General features: G+C 38.7%; 1 protein-coding gene across 2 annotated transcripts in view; it reads right to left on the reverse strand.

Annotated features, from left to right (window-relative positions):
* OSBPL9 (oxysterol binding protein like 9) overlaps positions 1–20,978 on the reverse strand; it is a 169,705-nt gene that overhangs the window by 89,458 nt on the left and 59,269 nt on the right. For both annotated transcript variants that reach the window (XM_082834100.1, XM_082834102.1), the window contains one exon: positions 20,766–20,844. In XM_082834100.1, coding sequence (XP_082690226.1) covers positions 20,766–20,844 — 79 coding nt within the window. The remainder of the gene's footprint in view (positions 1–20,765; positions 20,845–20,978) is intronic.

Here is a 20,978-nt window from a genome sequence, read left to right on the forward strand (position 1 = left end):
AGCCTGACATGTTCTTAGCAACTAACTGATACTCATAATTACCAGACAAATGATAATCGTCATCTTCTCAAACGATACTTTCTCAATGAAGCCTCCTGACCAGCATACACTAAAACCTGGCCCCCCAACCCAGCATTCCCTGTTCCCCATATCCTGCTGTACATTTTATTTTCTTCACTGTACGTATCCCTTCTTTTATATATATTTATATATGTGTAAATGTGTATATTTTTACATACATATGTTTGTATATATTCATATGTGTTTATTATTTACTGTCTGTCTCCTGTCACTGAAATGTAAACTTCACAAAGGCAGGGATCTTTACTTGCTTTACTTCATTTATTTATGTATCCCAAGCCCCTAGAATTATGCCAGGCAAATAAGTGTTCAATAAATATTTGTTAAATGAGGAATAATGATTGCACTGATTTCATTATTCAGTGTATGGTTCCATGTTTTCTATTTGGAATCTAAAAATAGGTTGGATTTCCTAACAAATCATTAGTTTTGCTTAGTAACCTTTAAAGCTGCCATAACTGGCTCCCCCAAAGATTTATGAACAGTTTTAGCTGAAGTCTCCAAACTGCTGAATAAAATACAAGCAAATATTTACAAAAGGCTTTCTCCGCCACAACTTCTGCTTTGACTATCTGAAGCAATACTGTGCTTCTCCTGGACAGAGTCAGCATTGTATTGGGCAACTGGATATCTTTGATTCCATCAAAGCAGACATGAAAATCCGATGTAGATTAATGGGTTATTTTCAATTCATTCTACAACCACATGCTTCCAAGTCAAGTTATTCCTGGTAATTGAAAATTCTCACCAAATTTGTATGTAACTATATCCTAATAATTTTAGCTCCTGCATAAGATGTGTCCTAACTATTTTAACTCCAACTTTTTTTTTTTTGCGGTACGCGGGCCTCTCACTGTTGTGGCCTCTCCCGTTGCGGAGCACAGGCTCCGGACGCGCAGGCTCAGCGGCCATGGCTCACGGGCCCAGCGGCTCCGCGGCATGTGGGATCTTCCCGGACCGGGGCATGAACCCGTGTCCCCTGCATCGGCAGGCGGACTCTCAACTACTGCGCCACCAGGGAAGCCCAACAGCTACTATTTTTTGAGCCCTGCTATTTACCAGGCATCATGCTGAGTATTTATATGCATTTTCTCTAATAGCATCAATACAACAAGTCTGGAGGTCGGTATTGCCATCCTTGTTTTACTGGTGACCCCCTCCTCCACATTTAGGCTTCCTAGGTGGGTAGGGCTTCCTCTGCAAAGGAGGAATAAATATTGGAAGACATGTTGGCCTGTTTTCCTCAACAACTTGAGCATGCTCCCTCAGCTGACATATTAAGAGAGAACCCTTTAGTCAAAAACTCTGGAGTAAAGTTAAACAGGGTACAGGTCAATACCTGTTTGACCCCCTGCCTTTAAATCCATACAGGAGGACTTCCCTGGTGGCACAGTGGTTAAAAATCCACCTGCCAATGCAGAGGACATGGGTTTGAACCTTGGCCCGGGAGGATCCCACATGCCATGGAGCAACTGAGCCTGTGGGTCACAACTGCTGAGCGTGCGCTCTAGAGTCCATGAGCCACAACTACTGAAGCCTGTGCACGTAGAGCCCGTGCTCCGCAACAAGAGAAGCCACTGCAATGAGTAGCCCCTGCTCATTGCAACTAGAGGAAGCCTGCAAGCAGTAACGAAGACCCAACACAGCCAAAAGTAAATAAAATAGATAGATTAAAAAATAATCCATACAGGGAACATTCCTGAGCCTTTCTTCAGCCAGTCTTCCAAGCCTCCCTCACACCTGGTGAAAGAATGCACACCTCACACTTCATGCCATGACTCACACCAGTCTATTCTGACCAATGTCCTGGTTCCCTTGCTTCAGCTGGGCCCCTGCCAGTGACAACTAGCAACTTGGATACACACTGAGCACAGGAGAAACTGTGACAACCTGATAGCATGAAAACCCTAACTACTGTCAGAGTAGGAAGCATACTGTACTGTTTAGAAGAAGAGAAAGCAGCAGTGAAGCTAGAGCTGCAAAGAGGCTAAGGCATGGTGAAAAGAGGTCTGTGTGGCTAAGAGTAAGAAAGGAAGAAAGTCATGGAGAAACAGTGCTGCGTAATGAAGATGGCATGGGCTTGAATTCTGGCTCAGCCACCTCCCATATGTGGTACCTTGGATAAAAACTTCTCCAAGCCTCAGTTTCCTTATCTATAACATGGGAATAAAAATACCTATTTTATAAACATGTGTGGGGGTGCACACGAGGATTACAGTGCCTAGCATCACATTAACTGCACTCTTAGTGTCTGCTTCCTCTCTACTGCATTCCCTTCTTTTATTCATCAGAGGCTCACTTCTAGAATATAATCACCTCCAGAAAAGATTTCCAGTCATTCTCTCCAATATTAAAAAGAAAAAAATCCCATTGACACCCACCTGCACTTGGCTTAAATGACCCATATACAAGGGCTCAACTCAAATTTCTTTTATGTGATCCCCTAATTCCACCCACTAGGCAGTCCCACCCAAAGCAGATATCCTCATTAAAGCCAGCAACCCAGCAAAGATGCAGCTTCTTTACAGTTTATCTGAATTCGAATTCTTTTTTCTGGGGCATTAGTCGAAACTGTCTTAGGGTCCTCCAAATTTAATACTAAGAAAATGCAATGATGAGTGACTTCCCTGTTGGCACAGTGGTTAAGAATCTGCCTGCCAATGCAGGGGACACAGGTTCAATCCCTGGTCCGGAAAGATCCCACATGCTGAGGAACAACTAAGTCCATGCACCACAACTACTCAGCCTGCGCTCTAGAGCCCACATGCCACAACTACTCAGCCTGCGCACCTAGATCCCGTGCTCTGCAACAAGAGAAGCCACGGCAATGAGAAGCACGTGCATCATCACAATGAAGAGGAGCCCCCGCTCGCTGCAACTAGAGAAAACCCACGCACAGCAATGAAGACCCAACACAGCCAAAAATAAATTAATTAAAAAAAAAAAAAGAAAATGCAATGATGAAGCACAACTTGAATTTATATGCTGAACCAATGTTACATGTGGAGTACATTGATTAAAGCACCATGATCACGAGAATGAATGTTCATAAACTGCAAGTATAGTTAATAAAGGAGGTTGAAAGGCCAAAGATGACCCTGGCAGAAGTGAGTATTTTCTTAGAGAATACACCAGCTAGTTATCTATCTTAAAGTAAAACCAAGGGTGAATGCAGTCTAGGCACGACTAAAAGATAGCACTTTAACTCATGGATATTTAACCTGGGGTCAGAAACTACCTGAAAGTGTGCAACCAGGAAGCTTCATCTAGAATAATTATTTTCAAAATGTGAGACCCTTAAGGATAGGCACTTACCTTGCTCACTATTTTACACCCAGGAACTAGCCTAGTACCTGGTATACAGTAAGCACGCAAACACTTGTTGATAATAAAAATGAATGAATGAATAAATAAAAAGAAAGAATGGATGAAATAAATTGAATACTGGTATTTTCCCAAAGTGCCAAGGGGCTGCCTAGGGCAGGGCTCTAGGCCCTCAAGCCTCTGACTTCAAGCAGAGCAACTGTACTTTTTTCCTTCTCACGTTTGGGCTTCTAAATAAGGTTGTATATGTAAAATGCTTTTATTAAAAGTTTGAAAAACATGGAAAATCTAACTATCATTGTAATTCCCTTCCCTGAACTGCTATTATAAGTGCATATAATTTAATGCTTCAACATCCCCTAAGTCAGTTTTGAGTCCCCAAGTTTTCCTGAGGTATGGGATTACATTTTACATAAGTAGTACATGCCTATTCAACCTTCATATAACCTGTACTTTCTTGTACACTGACTCCTCAGAGAAAAGTTTGAATTTTCTATTATCAAGCAATAAGTGGACATTTTGTGCCAACACATCATGCAAAGCCTTCCAGGAAACAATTTAGTTCTTGTATTATCACCATCTCCATTGGAAAAGCAGTGCCCATACAACTATTTTAATGTACTTTGCATTCTATTCTACCATTTTTTAACTTTTTTTTTTTTTTGCGGTACGCAGGCCTCTCACTGCTGTGGCCTCTCCCATTGTGGAGCACAAGCTCCGGACGCGCAGGCTCAGCGGCCATGGCTCACGGGCCCAGCCACTCCGCAGCATGTGGGATCCTCCTGGACCGGGGCATGAACCCGTGTCCCCTGCACCGGCAGGCGGACTCTCAACCACTGCGCCACCAGGGAAGCCCTACCATTCTTTTAATTAGTAGAAAAACAGAAAAATTAAAGTGCCAATAGGAGTAACAATTAACATAAACTTTATAAACATAATAAAATTGAGAAATCATTAGGCATGCTGAAAACAGTAAATCTTTATCATTAACAGGACACTCCTTAGACTTTGGCCCCTAAGACTTTAGTCCATTGCCTATTCGTTCATTTTTAAAGGAAAGGTATAAAATGTACGACTATATCTTAAGAATAAATATTATGTCTAAAAGGCAAGGTGTCATTAAGGACTTTGTAGTATGTCATGAGAATACATTCCCCTTATACCCTGCAAGTCTTTGTTCAACTCAGTTTACTTCCATCCATATTTTCAGTTACACATTATATACTAAAGTAGGGAAATGCTTTTCTTTATATATCTACATTTACTCTTCACAATAATACCTACCAGCAATGGGTCCAACTTGGGTAAAAAATTACTTAACAACATATATCAGCAATTTTAGATAGTATGGTTAATGAATGAGTCTAAGACTATTCCCTATTCCCTTTCAAAAAGAAGGGTATAAGAAAAGCATGAGCACACCAACAACAACAAAAACATGGACAAAAGAATGAGTGAGGCAGGATTACACTTCAAGATGGCGGAGGAGTAAGACATGGAAATCACCTTCCTCCCCACAAATACATCAAAAATACATCTACATCTGGAACAACTCCTACAGAACACCTACTGAACTCTGGCAGAAGACCTCAGACCTCCCAAAAGGCAAGAAACTCCCCACATACCTGGGTAGAGCAAAAGAAAAAACACAGACAAAAGAATAGGGACAGGACCTGCACCTCTGGGAAGGAGCTGTGAAGGAGGGAGTTTCCACACACTAGCCCCTTCAATGGCAGAGATGGGGGGTGGTTGGGGGCGAAGCTTCAGAGCCACGGAGAAGAGAGCAGCAACAGGGTTGCAGAGGGCAAAGCAGAGAGATTCCCGCACAGAGGATCGCTGCCGACCAGTACTCACCAGCCTGAGAGGCTTGTCTGCTCACCTACTGGGGTGGGCGGGGGCTGCGAGCTGAGGCCCAGGCTTCGGACGTCAGACCCCAGGGAGAGGACTGGGGTTGGCTGCGTGAACACAGCCTGAAAGGGGCTAGTGTGCCACAGCTAGCCAGGAGGGAGTCTGGGAAAAAGTCTGGAACTGCCCAAGAGTCAAGACACCATTGTTTCGGGGTGGGCGAGGAGAAGAGATTCAGAACACCACCTAAATGAGCATCAGAGACAGGTGTGAGCCGCGACTATCAGCACGGACGCCAGAGACAGGCATGAAATGCTAAGGCTGCTACTGCAGCCACCAAGAAGCCTGTGTGCAAGCCATTAAGAATCACTATCCACACCTTCCCTCCCAGGAGCCTGTGCAGCCAACCACTGCCAGGGTCCCGGGATGCAGGGACAACTTCCCCAGGAGAACACATGGCACGTCCCAGCCTGTTGCAATGTCACACTGGCCTCTGCTGCTGCAAGCTTGCTCCACATTCCATACCCCTCCCTCCTGCTAGCGTGAGTGAGCCAGAGCCCCCTAATCAGCAGCTACTTTAACCCCCTTCTGTCCAGGGGAGGAACAGACGCCAGAGGGCAAGCTACGTGCAGAGGCGGGGCCAAAACCAAGGCTGAACCCCATCCAAGGCTGAACCCCAGGAGCTGTGCAAACAAAGAAGAGAAAGGGAAATTTCTCTGTGCAGCCTCAGCAGCAGCAGATTAAATCTCCACAATCAACTTGATGTACCCTGCACCTGTGGAATACCTGAATAGACAATGAGTCATCCCAAAATTGAGGCAGTGGACTTTGGGAGCAACTGTAGACTTGGGGTTTGCGGTATGTGACTGACTAGTTTCTGCTTTTTGTGTTTATCTTAGTATAGTTTTTAGTGCTTGTTATCACTGGTGGATTTGTTTATTGGTTTCGTTGCTCTCTTCTTTTTATTACTTTTTTATTTCTTAATTTTAACAATACTATTTTTATTTTAATAACTTTATTTTATTTTACTATTTTTCTTTCTTTTTTTTTTTCTTCTCCCTTTTCTTCTGAGCCATGTGGCTGACAGGGTCTTGGTGCTCCGGTGGGGTGTCAGACCTGTGCCTCTGAGGTGGAAGAGCCAAGTTCAGGACACTGGTCCACCATAGACCTTCTGGCTCCACGTACTATCAAATGGTGAAAGCTCTCCCAGAGATCTCCAGCTCAATGCTAAGACCCAGCACCATTCAAAGACTAGAAAGCTACAGTGCTGGACACCCCATGCCAAACAACTAGCAAGACAGGAATACAACCCCACCCATTAGCAGAGAGGCTGCCTAAAATCATAATAAGTTCACAGACACCCCAAAACACACCACCGGACACAGTCCTGCCCACCAGAAAGACAAGACCAGCCTCATCCACCAGAAGACAGGCACCAGTCCCCTCCACCAAGAAGCCTACACAACACACTAAACCAACCTTACCTACTGGAGGCAGACACCAAAAACAATGGGAACTATGTACCTGCAGCCTGCAAAAACGAGACCCAAAATGCAGTAAGTTAAGCAAAATGAGAAGACAGAGAAATATGCAGCAGATGAAGGAGCAAAGTAAAAACCCACCAGACCAAACAAATGGAGAGGAAACAGGCAGTCTACCTGAAAAAGAATTCAGAATAATGACAGTAAAGATGATCCAAAAATCTTGGAAACAGAATGGAAAAAATACAAGAAACATTTAACAAGGACCTAGAACTAAAGAGCAAACAAACAACGATGAACCACACAATAAATGAAATTAAAAATTCTCTAGAAGGAATCAATAGCAGAATAACTGAGGCAGAAGAACGGATAAGTGACCTGGAAGATAAAATAGTGAAAGTAACTACCACAGAGCAAATAAAGAAAAAAGAATGAAAAGAATTGAGGACAGTCTCAGAGACCTCTGGGACAAGATTAAATGCACTAACATTCAAATTATAGGGGTCCTAGAAGACGAAGAGAAAAAGAAAGGGACTGAGAAAATATTTGAAGAGATTATAGGTGAAAACTTCCCTACTATGGGAAAGGAAATAGCCACTCAAGTCCAGGAAGTGCAGAGAGTCCCATACAGGATAAATCCAAGGAGAAACAGGCGAAGACACATATTAATCAAACTATCAAAAATTAAAGACAAAGAAAAAATATTAAAAGCAGCATGGAAAAGCAACAAATAACTTACAAGGGAATCCCCATAAGGTTAATAGCTGATCTTTCAGCAGAAACTCTGCAAGCCAGAAGGGAGTGGCAGGACACATTTAAAGTGATGAAAGGGAAAAACCCACAACCAAGATTACTCTACCCAGCAAGGATCTCATTCAGATTTGACAGAGAAATTAAAATCTTTACAGACAAGCAAAAGCTAAGAGAATTCAGCACCAGCAAACCAGCTTTACAACAAATGCTAAAGGAACTTCTCTAGGCAGGAAACACAAGAGAAGGAAAAGACCTACAAAAACAGACCCAAAACAATTAAGAAAATGGTCATAGAAACATACATATCGATAACTACCTTAAATGTAAATGGATTAAGTGCTCCAACCAAAAGACATAGACTGGCTGAATGGATACAAAAACAAGACCTATATATATGCTGTCTACAAGAGACCCACTTCAGACCTCGAGACACATACAGACTGAAAGTGAGGGGATGGAAAAAGATATTCCATGCAAATGGAAATCAAAAGAAAGCTGGAGTAGCAATTCTCATATCAGACAAAATAGACTTTAAAATAAAGACAATTACAAGAGACAAAGAAGGACACTACTTAGTGATCAAGGGATCAATCGAAGAAGAAGATATAACAATTGTAAATATTTCTGAACCCAACATAGGAGCACCTCAATACATAAGGCAAATGCTAACAGCCATAAGAGGGGAAATCGACAGTAACACAATCATAGTAGGGGACTTTAACACCCCACTTTCACTAATGGACAGATCTTCCAAAATGAAAGTAAATAAGGAAACACAAGCTTTAAATGATACATTAAACAAAATGGACTTAATTGATATTTATAGGACATTCCATCCAAAAACAACAGAATACACTTTCTTCTCAAGTGCTCATGGAACATTCTCCAGGATAGATCATATATTGGGTAACAAATCAAGCCTTGGTAAATTTAAGAGAACTGAAATCATATCAAGTATCTTTTCCAACCACAACGCTATGAGACTAGATATCAATTACAGGAAAAAAACTGTAAAAAATACAAACACATGGAGGCTAAACAATACGCTACTAATTAACCAAGAGATCACTGAAGAAATCAAAGAGGAAATCAAAAAATACCTACAAACAAATGACAATGAAAACACGACCACCCAAAACCTACGGGATGCAGCAAAAGCAGTTCTAACAGGAAGTTCATGGCAATACAATCCTACCTCAAGAAACAGGAAACATCTCAAATAAACAACCTAACCTTACACCTAAAGCAATTAGAGAAAGAAGAACAAAAAAAACCCAAAGTTAGCAGAGGAAAGAAATCATAAAGATCAGATCAAAAATAAATGAAAAAGAAATGAAGGAAACAAAAGCAAAGATCAATAAAACTAAAAGGTGGTTCTTTGAGAAGATAAACAAAATTGATAAACCATTAGTCAGACTCATGAAGAAAAAAAGGGAGAAGACTCAAATCAATAGAATTGGAAATGAAAAAGGAGAAGTAACTACTGACACTGCAGAAATACAAAGGATCATGAGAGATTACTACAAGCACTTATATGCCAATAAAATGGACAACCTGGAAGAAATGGACAAATTCTTAAAAGCACAACCTTCCAAGACTGAACCAGGAAGAAACAGAAAATATAACAGACCAATCACAAGCACTGAAATTGAGACTGTGATTAAAAATCTTCCAACAAACAAAAGCCCAGTACCAGATGGCTTCACAGGTGAATTCTATCAAACATTTAGAGAAGAGCTAACACCTATCCTTCTCAAACTCTTCCAAAATATAGCAGAGGGAGGAATACTCCCAAACGCATTCTACGAGGCCACCATCACCCTGATACCAAAACCAGACAAAGATGTCACAAAGAAAGAAAACTAGAGGCCAATATCACTGATGAACATAGATGCAAAAATCCTCAACAAAATACTAGCAAACAGAATCCAACACCACATTAAAAGGATCACACACCATGATCAAGTGGGGTTTATCACAGGAACGCAAGGATTCTTCAATATATGCAAATAAATCAATGTGATAAACCATATTAACAAACGGAAGGAGTAAAACCATATGATCTTCTCAATAGATGCAGAAAAAGCTTTTGACAAAATTCAACAACCATTTACAATAAAAACTCTCCAGAAAGTAGGCATAGAGGGAACTTACCTCAACATAATAAAGGCCATACATGACAAACCCACTGCCAACATCGTTCTCAATGGTGAAAAACTGAAACCACTTCCTCTAAGATCAGGAACAAGACAAGGTTGTCCACTCTCACCACTATTATTCAACATAGCTTGGAAGTTTTAGCCACAGCAATCAGAGAAGGAAAAGAAATAAAAGGAATCCAAATCGGAAAAGAAGAAGTAAAGCTGTCACTGTTTGCAGATGAAATGATAGTATACATAAAGAATCCTAAGGATGCTACCAGAAAACTACTAGAGCTAATCAATGAATTTGGTAAAGTAGCAGGATACAAAATTAATGCACAGAAATCTCTTGCATTCCCATACACTAATGATGAAAAATCTGAAAGAGAAATTAAGGAAACACTCCCATTTACCACTGCAACAAAAAGAATAGAATACCTAGGAATAAACCTACCTAAGGAGACAAAAGATCTGTATGCAGAAAACTATAAGACAATGATGAAAGGAATTAAAGATTATAGAAACAGATGGAGAGATATACCATGTTGTTGGACTGGAAGAATCAACATTGTGAAAATGACTATACTACCTAAAGCAATCTACAGATTCAATGCAATCCCTATCAAACTACCAATGGCATTTTTCACAGAACTAGAACAAAAAATTTCACAATTTGTATGGAACACAAAAGACCCCAAATTGCCAAAGCAATCTTGAGAAAGAAAAACAGAGCTGGAGGAATCAGGCTCCCTGACTTCAGACTATACTATAAAGCTACCGTAATCAAGACACAAGTACTGGCACAAAAACAGAAATATAGATCAATGGAACAGGATAGAAAGCCCAGAGATAAACCCACACACATATGGTCACCTTATTTTTGATTAAGGAGGCAAGAATGTACAACGGAGAAAGGACAGCCTCTTCAATAAGTCGTGCTGGGAAAACTGGACAGCTACATGTAAAAGAATGAATTTAGAACGTTCCCTAACACCATACACAAAAATAAACTCAAAATGGATTAAAGACCTAAATGTAAGGCCAGAAACTATAAAACTCTTAGAGGAAAACACAGGCAGAACACTCTATGACATAAATCACAGCAAGATCCTTTTTGACCCACCTCCTAGAGAAATGGAAATAAAAACAAAAATAAACAAATGGGACCTAATGAAACTTAAAAGAATTTGCACAGCAAAGGAAACCATAAACAAGGTGAAAAGACAACCCTCAGAATGGGAGAAAATATTTGCAAATGAAGCAACTGACAAAGGATTAATCTCCAAAATTTATAAGCAGCTCATGCAGCTCAATATCAAAAAAACAAACTACCCGATCCAAAAATGGGCAGAAGACCTAAATAGACGTTTTCCAAAGATATACAGATTTCCAACAAACACATGAAAGGATGCTCAACATCACTAATCACTAGAGAAATGCAAATCAAAACTACAATAAGGTATCACCTCACACCAGTCAGAAGGGCCATCATCAAAAAATCTACAAACAATAAATGCTGGAGAGGGTGCGGAGAAAAGGGACCCCTCTTGCACTGTTGGTAGGAATGTAAATTGATACAGCCACTAGGGAGAACAGTATGGAGGTTCCTTAAAAAACTAAAAATAGAACTACCATATGACCCAAGAATCCCACTACTGGGCATATACCCAAAGAAAACCATAATTCAAAAAGAGTCATATACCACAATGTTCACTGCAGCTCTATTTACAATAGCCAAGATATCGAAGCAGCCTAAGTGTCCATCAACAGATGAATGGATAAAGAAGATGTGGCACATATATACAATGGAATATTACTCAGCCATAAAAAGAAATGAAACTGAGTTATTTGTAGTGAGGTGGATGGATCTAGAGTCTGTCATACAGAGTGAAGTAAGTCAGAAAAAGAGAAACAAACACTGTATGCTAACACATATATATGGAATCTTTAAAAAAAATGGTTCTGAAGAACCTAGAGGCAGGATAGGAAAAAAGACAAGTGTAGAGAATGGACTTGAGGACATGGGGAGGGGGAAGGGTAAGCTGGGACGAAGTGAGAGAGTGGCATGGACATATACACACTACTAAATGTAAAATAGACAGCTAATGGGAAGCAGCCACATAGCACAGGGAGATCAGCTCGGTGCTTTGTGACCACCTAGGGGGGTGGGATAGGGAGGGTGGGAAGGAGACGCAAGAGGGAGGATATATGGGGATACATGTATATGTACAGCTGATTCACTTTATTATAAAGCAGAAACTAACACACCATTGTGAAGCAATTATACTCCAATAAAGATGTTAAAAAAATAAAAAAATTTAAAAAAAGAAATGAAGGAAAGAATAGCAGAGATCATTAAAACTAAAAGCTGCTTCTTTGAGAAGATAAACAAAATTGATAAACCATTAGCCAGACTCATCAAGAAAAAAAGGGAGAAGACTGAAATCAAGAGAATTAGAAATGTAAACGGAAAAGTAACAACTGATTCAGTGTCAGATTGTTCTTTTCTAAGAAGTAACAACTGACACTGCAGAAATACAATGGATTCTTAGAAAAGATTTTCTAAGAATCCTTTCTAAATACAAACGATTCCTGCAAGAGGGAGGGGATATGGGGATATATGTATACGTATAGCTGATTCACTTTGTTATACAGCTGAAACTGATAGACCATTGTAAAGTAATTATACTCCAGTAAAGATGTTAAAAAAAATAATAATAATGTAAAGAATAAATGAATGGAAAGTAGAAAAAAAAACTTAAGTGCAATTAAAATAAGTGAACTGAAAAAGAAGACAAATAAAAGAATGAGCGATTCACCAAATAAGAAATAAACACATTAAAAATATTCTTGAGAAGAGGACACTGGGTTGGCATTCTTCTAAAATTATAATGCTAAATGCTGATGAAGGGTTTGATGAAGAAGAGGGGAGTATAAATTGACAATCTCCCTTGAAAGCTATAGTGGAAGGCTGTTTCAGGAATATTAAAAATATTTATGTCTTTTGTTCTGACAAATCTTTTATGAATCTATCTGTCCTAAGCTAAACAGAGATTTGGTTGAAGATTTATGTATGAGGATGTTCAACACAGTATTATTTAACATAGAGAAAAACCTGTACAATATAGATTAATGGTTTAGTTTGATTATTCATAAAATGGTATATCACATAACTATTAAAAATCATATTTTCTTAGAACATTCAGTGTCATGTGGAAATGTTCATGATATAATATTTAAAATTGAAAGAATGGTAAGTTATTTACACGGAATGACTCAATTTTGTAAAATTCACACACAAATACACACACTCACAAACAACTGAAATATCAGAAGGAAATCCACAAGCATGTTCCTAATAATTATCTTTGGGTTGTAGGATTATGGGTGATTATTATTATCATCTTTATACTACTCTATATTTTCCCAATTTCTACAGTGAGCAGTTATTAATTTTACTACTTAGAGAATATAAAAAAGGGGACTTCCCTGGTGGCGCAGCCGTTAAAAATCTGCCTGCCAATGCAGGGGACACAAGTTCGATCCCTGGTCCGGGAAGATCCCACATGCTGTGGAGCAACTAAGCCCGTGTGCCACAACTACTGAGCTTGTGCTCTAGAGCCTGCGAGCCACAACTACTGAGCCCACACGCCACAACTACTGAAGCCTGCATGCCCTAGAGCCCGTGAGCCACAATTACTGAGCCCGAGCGCCACAACTACTGAAGCCCGCGTGCCCAGAGCCCATGCTCCGCAACAAGAGAAGCCACCGCAATGAGAAGCCCACGCACCACGGCGAAGAGTAGCACCCACTCGCCGCAACTAGAGAAAGCCTGCACGCAGTGACGAGGACCCAACGCAGCGCCCCCCAAAATAAATAAATAATAAGGAAGTTATAAAAAAGGAAATGGTGGGATAAAATGTAAAAAATAAATGTAAAAAATGTAAAAAATGTAAAAAATAAAATTATATAGCCACTCTAATCCTGACTCAGTAAGCCAAACAGTCCACGATTGGTTAAATTTGGATAAATTATAATTTCAAATATTCAGGGAGGATCCTGAACAGAAAGCAAATTAAGAAGAAGAAAGGTACACCAACTGAGGTCCAGTCCTCCTACAATAGCACAACAAACTCCCAATACATGAATTCAGTAGCATTTCCCCACTTAATGCCTACTGAAATTATAACATCTAATTAGAGAATTAGTTACAGCTGACTTACTCCCTTACAGAAAGTCTGTAAATGATTATTTTGTTTTTGAGGAGGGGTTATCACATAAAAATAAAAAATACAAAACTGCAGACGGAAATTTTTGTTAAGTCAGTAGTCAACAGAAGATAATGGAATCTGTTTACTTCTGCCTGCAACCACAAGTTAGTCTAATGATGTACTGTCTTCTTCTAAATGATTAATGCTGAATTAAACACTTTCCTTCATGACTGGGCTGGTTTGTAGTAATTTTGCATTTGCATAAATGAGCGAGCTCTAATGGACTGAGTTGAAAAGGTCAGCTATCAGCCCAACCACAGATGACTTCCACTAAGACTTACACAGTTCCTAAATGTTCTTCTAATTTAAACATTTTTTATTGTCTAAAAATGTTGTATTTTGTCTTATGCAACTTGTATTGCTTTAAAAGTATACCCAAATAAATTTGCAAACAAATTTCATATTGAAATCATTTTGGAGAACACACTGATTAAAAGATGTCTTCACTAAAGTCCTTTGAAAGTAAAGGATTATTTTATGAAGAACTAATCATACACATATCCCTAATTTCCATCTTTAAAAAATTTAGATTTTTTCACATACCAGGTTTACTTAAGTAAGGCAAGACACCCCTTCTGTGTAGGTTAGGACATAGTAAAAGATGACCTAAGATCAAGGCCAAGATCCTTGTCTCTCTGTGTCTCACTTCTTTCATATATAAATTGGGGATACTTCCATGTAATGTATAAGGTTATGAGAGTAAAGTGGAATAACAATGTGATACCACTGGATCCAGATCAATGATTGTCAAACTTTAGTGTGTGTCAGATCACTAGAGAGGGCTCATTCCCAGAGTTTCTGATTCAGCAAGTCTGGGGCTCAGCCAGAGATTCTGTGTTTCTAACAAGTTCCCAGGTGATGCTGATCTGGCCGGTCTGGGACCACACTTCAAGAACTACGGATCTAGACAGACCTGGGCACAATTTACTAATCCTGGGCACTTAGCTTCTCTGAAACAGTTTTTCTGACTCTTAAACTAGAAATATAACTACCTCATTGTGGAGTTTAGGAATTATGGAAGTAATGCACATTGCCTGTTGAACACAGTGCCTAGTTTATAAGACAGTGGTAATAGTAGTTGTTACCACCATTATTGCTACTATTTCTACTAAGCAATGGAACATGTAGAACATTAACACCAGAAAATTTTTTAATCGCATTAAACTGCACTGTAATTTAAAGTTCCTTATATTTTACATTAATTCCTTTTCTGACAAAATTATAAAAGTTAATTATAAACTAGTTGATAAATTTCTATAACACCTTTTATGTAGCAGTTAAGAGAATGGCTCTAGAGCACAACTGTTTGTGTTCAAATTCCAGTTCTGTAATATACCACGTGTCTGTGGCCCCCAGTTTCCTTATCCATAAAATAAAAACAATAATAGTACCTACTTCATAAGGTTGTGAGAACTGAACGGCTTAACCTACATAAACCTCTGAATAGTGCCTGGCATAAAATAAACATTTGATAAATGTAGCTATCATTATTATTATTACTATTATTCCAATACACTATCAGTAATATTATAAATATATACATATTTATATATACATCAAAGCATTAAATAGGTTTAATTTTATTTGAAGGTAAAATTCAAATAACTGGGTATTTTTCTAATTATTAGTATGAACTATAGACTATTTAGTCTTTTATTAGGTTGAGACATATGAACTGCTGATATGTAACTACTTTTGACTGATAAAAACAGTACATACTTTCATACGGCTGAAGCTAGTAGCTTTCACCCCAACCTCTCTGAGCATTCCTTTGAGCCCATTGATGGTTCTACCCTAGTGCACTCCAAGGTTTGCTTTTCAGCTCTCTTTTCACTCAGATTTCCCAGGAGGTTCATACCCACAACTATTACAGTTTTAACCACAGACTGAAAATCCAGAGGTTTTATCTAGCTCATAGATACATTTTGTTGGCCTACATAATTGTTTTTTAAAACCTGAAGATTTAACACTCACATATTCAAACTCTCACTCACAAAAAAATCTGGATTTCTGGCTTCTCTTGAAAAACTGGATGATCTAGCAACACTGGACAAGCATTACCAAAAGCCTACAACTGTCTGGAATTAAGTAGCAGCTACCACTTCAAATAGGGCATGAGTTCTCTAAATTGCTAGTCTTCAGTCAGCTTTACTCTTCACTCATTTACTTATCTGCCTAGCCCTGAGGCATTCAATTTTTCAAATTTTAATTCTACCTTCCAGCAGTATGTTGATAACACTAATCTCCATCTCCAGCCCAGACTCAGATCCAATTGGCATCACCATCAATACCTGTGAGTCTCACAGACACCTCAAATATAAGTCCTTCACCACCTCTGTTTTAGATTCTACCTCTGTTTTAGATTCTCTATTTCAGACGTTGACAATATCCAAACAAAAGAGTAAGCCAAGCCTTACGAACACATTTACTACTCTCATTCTCTCACCTTCCATTTCCAATCAATCAACAGTTCCTAAAGATTTATCAATACTTCCTAAAAATCTCAAGTCTATTTTCCTCTTCTCCTTCCCCATTACCAATGCTTTAATCCACTCAGGGCCTTAACAATCAAGGCTATTTATCTAGAGCCCCCGTCTTACTCGTCTCCTCTCTGCTTAAAACTCTGCTTCATTGGCTCCTCACAGACTCAGGATAAAATTAAAACCTTTTCATATTAGATGTAGGCCTCTGACTATCTTTACAGCCTCATCTCCTGCTCACTGTTCTAAAGGTACCAAACATTCGTAGTTCTCTGAACATATCCGGTAGCATCATATTTCCATACCTTTGTACATGCTACAACAACCCATTTGCCTGGTAAATTTCTGTTCAATCTTCAGAACTCTACCAGTTAGAGGAGGTAAGGAGGCAGAGGTGGGAGACAGAGCCTGGTGACAGGGGACTTTTAATTTTTATATTATATAATTCTGAACAACTCAAAACTTTTAGAACTAGTATAATTTTAAATTTTGATTATTTTAAAAAGAATTACTCAGTAACAAGAAAAACTCTGCTCTTCTGTGCAGCACTGAGTGATTGTCTCTTTTGCCTCTCCATTATTTCAGTGTTCTATACATATTTCTACTACTACAGCATATTTCATACTACATTATATACTTCTTTACAAGCTCCTTAACTTCCTGGCTCATGTCTTATTAACCTGTATACCCTCAGTTCTGAGCACAGGAAGTAACACATACTAGACATACATTGAATGTTTGAACTCAACAGCCAGTCTAATTAATACCAAAACTGCTTTCCACACAATGTCTAGCCAAGAAGCCAAATGCAAAAGACTTTGGCTGACTAATAGGAAAAGTGATCATTTTTTGCTATTGCTCAAAAGGAAAGAGCCAGTTTATAAAGATGAATTGGCGACTATTTTCTTTTTAATCTCTGGTAAATGACAGAATGAAGCTGTCGTTTTCAAACCTTTTTAAAGCTCTAACATGCTAGGATTGTAATTTCAATTATTACCTAAAGGGGAAAAAATAGAGTATTTCTTTTTCAAAACTAAAGTTAATTTAAATTAACTTTGTTTAAAGCATTTTATGGCATCTCTTTAAAACTGGAGATATTCTGAAATATCAAGTTACCAGAACTGGGAATCATTAGAATGAAAAATTATCTGTTGTTTCAGGAAAGTTTGTTCTCTTCATGGCACCAGTCCTCTCAATTATTAACAAATGATGTTTCAGGATACAGGACATGTAGGTCAGTTAGAGATTCAAACCATAGTGGAAATGAAGGTGGTGGGTAATAGCCTGCCTACATATATTTCCATACATTTGACTTTCTTTCTTGTTACTATGGATGAACTGTCCATGCTCCCAGCCAAAGGCAATGCCCCGCCTGTGTATTAGGCCCCATCCTGTCTTGCCTTCTGAAGGACACTGATCCAATAATTCTCCCCTTTCTCTCTTGCATCATCAATTTTTCCCTCTCTACTGAATCACTACCAACAGCATAAAAACATGCTATTATTGCTCTTATCTTTAAAAAAAGATATCTCATCTTTATCTCATTTCCCTCCTCCAGCTACTACTGTATTTCTCACCTTCCCTTTACAGCACAACTTGAAAGCACTGTCTATACTCTCATCTTTAAGTTGCTCTTCTCAAGGTTACCAATAGACTCTTAATTGTTAAATTCTGTGATCATTTCTTAGCCCTCAACTTTCTTGATCAGGAGCATTTGACACAGTTGCTGATGCCTCTCACCTCCTAGAAACACTTTCTATCTTGACTTCCTGGGTACCACATTGACTTGGTTTTCCTCCTCCTTTTTGGTTGCTTCTTTTCGATCCCTTTTGCTAGTTCCACCTCATCTCTGTGTCTTCCAAATAAATGTTGGAGTGCTTCAGAGTTCATTACTTGGACCTCTTCTCTTTTCTCTCTACACTTATTCCCAAATTCTCATGGCTTTAAAAACCACCTATATGCCAATGACTCCCAAATTTATTTCTTCAGCCTGGACTTTTCTCCTGAATTCCACACTTCAACTGCCTACTTGACATCTCCATTTGGATGTCTGATAGGCATCTAGAACTTGATTATAAGTATGTCCAAGGCTAAGTTCCTGATGCCCACCTGCCACTCCCAAACTAGTTCCTCCTGCAATCTTCCCCACCTCAGTTAATGGCAACTCCATTCTTGTTGCTCAAGACAAAAATATGGTGTCATCCTATACTACTGTCTTCCTCTCACATGCTACAGTTCAACCTTCAAAAAAATATAATATCTAACAACAGACTACTACTTAGCAATATAAAAGGAACTACCAATATATGCAACAAGATGGACAAATATTAAAAACATTATATTGAGCTAAAATAAAGCCAGACAAAAGAATACATACTGTATGATTCCATTTATGTGAAACTCTCCAAAAACAAAAAATCTAATCTTTAATGATAGATCAGCAGTTGTCTGGAGCCAGAGGCTGGGAGTGGAGACTGACTGAAAGAATAAAAGAATCTTTTGGGTGATAGAAATGTTCTACATCTTCATTATGGTAGCAGTTATATGAGTAAGTAAATGTCAATATTCATTGAACTTTATAGAGTGTACATTTTATTGTATGTTAATTACAGCTCAATACAATTGATTCCACACACATAATAAGCCAGATAATTACACACACATAAGCCAGATAATCTCATGTTGCCTGAGACTCCCATAACTATTATAGTAGAAAAGTATCCATTTAAAAAATACACATAACACTTCATTTATCCTTGTCATTTAAATGATTCATTAAAGGAATTGGTTGTTTTATAAGCAAGCCACATAAATATGGAAGTGTTAAAGGGGAGGTCAGTTTAACATAAATAATTTAAATCAGAGAAGGTAGATGTGCCTTTGCTCTAGGGGCCTGGGTCTCCTCTCCTTTAAACAGGCAAACAATACAGCTTCTGGAAGTCCAAAGAAGATGTCTCCTTAGTAACTGCAGAGGAGAGAATTCCATACTGCAGCCTTCACCTGCATCTAGCAGCTATTACTTGAAACACATTAAAGTATTCAACTTCATTCAAGTAAAGAGTTCCAGAGTGTGGGCATTATCTGCTTTCATTTATAAGCAGCAGTATATATTTAACCTAAAAATAAAGGCCATGGGCTTTCATAATAAGATTTTAAATGTTTTATGAAATTAAATGTAGTGGAAAATTTCAGGAGGACATCATTAGTTTATAGCAGTCTGAGTAAAGAATATGACCAAACATAATAAATACTTTAAGAATGCTTTTTCCTAAAAGCATTAGAGATATCATGAGTGAGTACACTGGTTTATCTTTATTATATGTAAGCTGGATCTTTCATTTCTATGTGCCAATTTCTTAAACAAGACAATGAAATAAAATAACTTCAATATACTATCCTAGTATAGAAGAACAATAGCTGTCGGAACATCTTGTATAACATATCTGGTCACTGTTAGACTTCATAACCAAAACATTTGTAAGCTATAAATTTACTATTTCTTTATCTTGGTATGCCTAGCATCTATCACAGTGCATTGTCACTTGTAGTTCAAAGAAAGTGCAAATATTCTCAATTTTTAAGCTTCTTGGACTGCTTTAAACATAAAATAGAGGTTACTCTGGATAGGCAAGATAGCAAAAACATTAGTAACAAAGCTAACAGGCATTCCTAATAGATGAGAGGTACATTAGGATAGGATCATTAAAATTGACTTTTATTTGCTGGTTTAGAGTTTTCAAAGCAAGATGAAATGAGAATGATCATCTAGTACCTTACCCTTTCTACCGGTGAACCATAGCATGCAATGCCGAAACATAGCAGTGGCAGATGGCATTTGGTGTTATGAACTATAAAAAGGATAACAGCAGAGAAATGATGGCTGGCAGACAAGACGCAGAAATGCAGATGAAATGAATGCAAACTTGTAGTTCTTGAAGCAAAGCAAAACCTTTAAGCCAAAGGCTGCTACTAGCTTCAATTTATATTTTGAGTTTTACATGGACAAACACTGCAGCCTTCACAATCAGTCTTTGGACTTTTCATGCAGAAGCAGAGCCACACTCCTCGATAAAGAAGACCAGCAACCTTCTGCAAACACAAGCCAGCAGCAGCAGCCCATCACTCTCTCCCTTCACTGATTTTCATTGTTTCAATTTTTAATTTTCAATTGCAGCCAGATCCACAGTCATTTCAAATAGATCTGTATCCACTGCAGATACGATTAAATCCCTGCCTAACCTGCAGTACCACTTCATCCAGAACGTTCCTGTGCACTCGTTCATGCAGGATCAGTTGCAAAACCATTCAAGTCACCCAGCAAACAACCCAAAAGAGAAGGAAAGAAGCAGCTGGGACTATGAAGAGAAAGAATCTTTTCTTTCAGCTCACCCTGGAAATGGAAGGTTTTCTGATCAACAGTTATTGTGAAGGTGCTGTCGTCCTCATCGTCTATACCAATCACAGCTCCCTGTGAAACAAAGAGCAAAATCCCAATAAGGCAAACAATGACATCAGCAATATTCACTACTGCTACAGCCCTGTAATGCTCAATGCACCGACGACACTGGATGCAGGCTAGACACAGAAAAGGGGAATCTGAGA

Source organism: Leucopleurus acutus, assembly GCF_964270905.1.
Source record: "Leucopleurus acutus genome assembly, chromosome: 2".
In the NCBI taxonomy this organism is placed as follows: domain Eukaryota; kingdom Metazoa; phylum Chordata; class Mammalia; order Artiodactyla; family Delphinidae; genus Leucopleurus; species Leucopleurus acutus.